Below are 4750 nucleotides of genomic sequence, written 5' to 3' on the forward strand. Positions count from 1 at the left end.
TGCCTGGAGCCCTGCAACGTATTTTTGCACACCGATTCCAAGTGTGATTTCAGGCGATGACATCATGTCGTGTGCTTGGTACGCCATCGCCGGCGACGTCTACTATAGGCTTCTGAGAAATTGTGAAGTCAAGGCTTCCAAGAGCGTGACTAGATTTTTTTTCACTCATTAGATAGGATTTTTTTTCCAAATTCTAGTAAAAGCATCACTGAATGTCAAAACTTTCGACCGAAACTTTTTTTTTTATTTTTCGTTTCTTCCAGTATTTGTGTAACAATCAATAGACGGAACACTGCCAGAGAATGGAGAGATGGCAAGCTTGGCCGTTGGGAGATACTAGACGGCAAGTTAAGGCAGGATAACAGTAGCTCATAGTGGTGGAGGTGGAGTATTGTTTAGGCCAATTTTGCTATAGGACACTAGAAAAATTGTAAAGACTTATAATTATTGAATAGTACATTTGATTATATATATAATACTTTTTTCTGTTCTAAAATAAATAGATTTCTAGAGTTATCTTAGGTCAGATTTTTAAACTACTATGACCAAATTTATAGAAAAAACATCAAGATTTATGATATATCATAGCTATGATATATCTAATGATGTGGCAATGGTAATTAACCATCTTCGTTTAGGTTTCCAGCTTGTTCATGACAACACATGACTTTGGCGAGTTGTAATGACGATAGTTTGCAAGGTAAACACATGTTGTAGCTGTTTTTCTTTTTCATGACAAAAGGCTACGCTATTTGATGAAGATGTAAAAAAAACATTCAAACTTCATATGACAAACGTTGATACATTTATTTTGCTGTACGTGTTGTTTTGTTTCAACATTTAGAAAACCTTAAACAGGTATGGAAAGTCTCCTCAAATTGTAGCTTTTTCTCCAATAATGTGGCACTCATGCATGCAGTGCGTTTGGAAAATCCTTGATTTTAGGAGGCCACCTGCGCTGTAACTGGGATCGGAGGAGCCGGTTAATAGAAATTTTTTGATTCTCAATTTGATTTTTTTTTTACTCTATATAAATGGTCGGGATTTGATTCATTTTGTTACTTCCATGATGGTAAAAGGTGTACCGTAGCAACTAGCAAGACCTACTAACCTGATAAACTTGGTTTCACCTTCAACTCAGTAAACACTAAGGCCTTGTTTAGTTCCAAAAACTGAAAAGTTTTCGGAACTGTAACACTTTCGTTTTTATTTGACAAACATTATCCAATCATACAGTAACTAGGCTTAAAAGATTCATCTCGTGATTTACAGGTAAACTGTGTAATTAGTTTTTATTTTCGTCTATATTTAATACACCATGCATGTGGCATAAGATTTGATGTGACGGGGAATCCTGAAAAGATTTTGCTTTTTGGGTTGAACTAAACAAGGCCTGTTAAACTGATTTGCTGAATGGAGAAAATTGCTATTCTAGGACTACCAAACATGTGGCTTTGCTAAAATAGGATTCCTAACATTGACATCGCTAAAACAACATTCGAAACGTTTGCACTTTGTTTTCCATGACATTTAGTGTATTAAATCTCTTTTCTTATCTAAATACATGTATTTCTCTTCTCTTTAGACTCTTTTATCCTTCTGTCATTTGGACGTTGATTACGTACGGGAATTTTATCGGTCTTTCATCTGGCCACCGATCGATTCATCTCTCGGTACGAGTATGACCGCGCCCTAGTGACGCCGCCGGCCGCCCAGCTGCCGCCCCTCCTTCCCTTCCAATCTGGCGCACGCCGCTCCCCTGTCTGGTGCCGATGATGAATGGAGAGCCTCCACCTGGTGTCGATGGAACCAACGATCCTGGTGCCTCATTGCATATGCCTCATTGTTTATTAATTTTTTACTATATATGAACGTGTGCACTTCATATATGCCATGCCCAGCCAAGGCACCGGTACCAGCCAAGGCACTGCCTAGCTCGGCGGCGACGGCAGGCAGCAAGTCAGTCACGGTAGCTGCCCAGCCAGCCTGCCCAGTGAAGAACGACCGATGAAATTCCTGTATGTAACCAACGTCCAGACGACAGAAAGATAAAAGAGTCCAAAGAGAAGAGAAATACATGTATTTAGATGAGAAAAGAGATTTAATACACCAAATGTCATAGAAAACAAAGTGCAAACGTTTCGAATGTCGTTTTAGCGATGTCAACGTTAGAAATCCTATTTTAACAAAGGCACATGTTTGGAAGTCCTATAATAGCAATTTTCTCTGCTGAATGGGGCCGCTAGAATAAAGACAAAATGGTCGAGCTACTCTGGAAAAACTGAAGGTGCGTTTGAGGCCAAAAATCTGTTGTTGACGTGGGTACGGCCTGGTGGCTTTCATGTGCAGTTCATTTTTGAGCGCATGATGCATAGATGATTCTTGGGCGGGCGGCCCATTCGCTCGCCAATGCTTGGCCGGCTTAACAGCAAGACTTGCAGCCAAACATGAGTTACTGAAATGAAGTGGCCGGGGTTCACATCAAGAGAGGCCGAATTCAGATCATCAGATGATGTTGATGCTCCATGAAGTGGGCAGAACCATGTGACGCATTATAGAGTGCAGTACAGACCTCAGACCTGCAGTCTTTTTTAGTGTTTCAAGGTGTGATCCGATCGAGGCCCTTTGATTTGGACTTTGTTTAGTTCAACTAAAAATCTAAATTTTTTTCAAGATATATCGAATTTTGCGGTGGTAAATCGCGAGACGAATATCAAATACAACCGAAAATACTACAGTAATGAAATTCAAAAAAAAAAATAGATCTAAACACGGTCTTGATGTGAGTGCTGGCAAATAATAAGCATCAGTGGTATTTGGATTTCAAAGAACGTTCTCTCGCGGGCAACATGTATCAATGCAGCGATCACACACCGCAGTATATTGCCCTCGTCGTTGACAAGTCCTAAAAAACCCACCAACAGTGCGCGAGCAACATCTGACTTCAGAGAGTTGTTTGCATTTTACATTCCATCCAATGGGCACAGGATGGGGAGAACGTTGTCTGAGAGACGATGACTGAGCACACACGAGTGTTTGGTGCGAACCAGCCGGGCACCAACTGACGAGCTAGCAGATAAAAACTTGAGCTGGTACTTGCATATAGCTAAGCTAGCTCTCCTGATCACTCCACTCCACTCCAATCCGATCCACCCGCAGCAATCCGCGAGCAGCCCATGTGCCACCGCCGAGCTAAAGCTAGCACTAGCTGAACACAGAGTGCCGTATCTGCTGCCCCTGGCGATCCGGCCGCGGTGTGTGTGGACGCAAGCAAGCAGCTCTCGAGCTCACTCACATGCGCTGCGTGCTCGTGTCGCCACCCACAAAGACCTGGACCATGCGTCGCGGCTGCGTGCACGGGCATGAGATGAGCACCCCCTCACTCACTACACTCTCGTGCCCATGCCCCCGCCACCTGCGCTGTCCCCGTCGCCACCCACTCACCACGTTCACGCACACCGTGTCACTCTGTACACTTCACTGCTGTGCTGACCCAATGCATATACGCTACGCATGGATAAATAGCCAAGCCACACACAGCCCCCTCCAACTGCAAAGAAGAGAGGTGCCTGCCATGGCGCAACCAAGAACAGCAGCGCTCCTCTTCCTCCTCGCCGCCTCCGTCGTCGCCGCGGCGGCAGCAGAGGTAGAGGCGCCGGCACCAGCGCGTGCTGCGGCGACGACGACAAGGACGACGGGGTGCCGGCGCGGGGACCTGGTGGTGCGTCAGCGCGCGACGGGGCGCGTGGTGGAAGGGAAGCCCGAGTACGCGGTGGAGGTGCGGAACGCGTGCCGGTGCGCGCAGTCCCGCGTCCTGCTGCGCTGCTACGGGCTCAGCAGCGTGGAGGCCGTGGACCCGCGCGCCATCCGCGCCGTCGACGGCGAGCGATGCCTGCTCCGCGGCGGCCGGCCGCTGCCGCCGCGCGGGGGCGCCGTGCGATTCACCTACGCCTGGATGACGCCGCAGGACTTCCCGCTCGTCAGCGCGCACCCGCACTGCTAGCTACCTACTACCCTTAATTAATCCTTACTGCCGTTAGTTCCTACGACGTACGTACTGATTCATTCAGCAATACAAGCAAGATTATATTATTCGCCTGTTTGTTTGTTTGTTTGTTTGTTTGTTTTTCTTTCGATTCAGTTCCAATTCCAAGTGTAATTAACTGAACGAGCGAGCTTGATTAGTTTTGGATCGATTTACAGCACTAGCTAGCTACTCTGTTGATGGGCTGCTGTTGCATTTCTGGTAGTCAAATGTTGTATGAAATATGTTGTGCTTTTCTGGTAGTCATCACGCCTCTAGGACAGTGGGACTGGGTGATGAAACTGCAATTGGATACGTGGAGAGGTGGAGTCACGGGACGGGAGCGAGCAACGGCGACATGGTGATGATGGACTATCTAGGCACCAAGCACCAGCAGCCAGCAGGAAGGCGACGAGCCGACGACACGCCGCGACGCGCGGCACCTTTCATCACGTGCCCTGTCCGCGACCTCGGTCCTCCCTCCCGAGCTCTTTTTTTGTCAACTCCATTATCTTAATTTCTATATGGAGATCTCCTTCTTCGTGGGCCTGTAGTACCCCAGCTTTGCAGCGCTGAGGCCCGTGCTGGACCTGGGCCCGATAGTACGAAGATGCACACTAAATATGTGTACTAGTTTGGACCCAAATACGTGTAATGATTAGGCATGGAAACGGATCGAATACGGACGGATATCACCGATATCATATTTGTTTTCATATTTCTGGT

The 4750-nt window shown here is 46.7% G+C and overlaps 1 protein-coding gene across 1 annotated transcript; it reads left to right on the forward strand.

Annotated features, from left to right (window-relative positions):
• On the forward strand, nucleotides 3301-4212 carry LOC8070833 (TPD1 protein homolog 1A). Its single transcript, XM_002446268.2, has one exon. The coding sequence runs from the start codon at nucleotides 3338-3340 to the stop codon at nucleotides 4001-4003; it is 666 nt and encodes a 221-aa protein (XP_002446313.2). The 5' UTR covers nucleotides 3301-3337; the 3' UTR covers nucleotides 4004-4212.

Source organism: Sorghum bicolor, chromosome 6, assembly GCF_000003195.3.
Source record: "Sorghum bicolor cultivar BTx623 chromosome 6, Sorghum_bicolor_NCBIv3, whole genome shotgun sequence".
Taxonomy (NCBI): domain Eukaryota; kingdom Viridiplantae; phylum Streptophyta; class Magnoliopsida; order Poales; family Poaceae; genus Sorghum; species Sorghum bicolor.

Excerpts from the sequence above, each read along its gene's own strand:
- LOC8070833 (XM_002446268.2), top strand. The coding sequence starts at position 3,338 with ATGCGTCGCGGCTGCGTGCACGGGCATGAGATGAGCACCCCCTCACTC.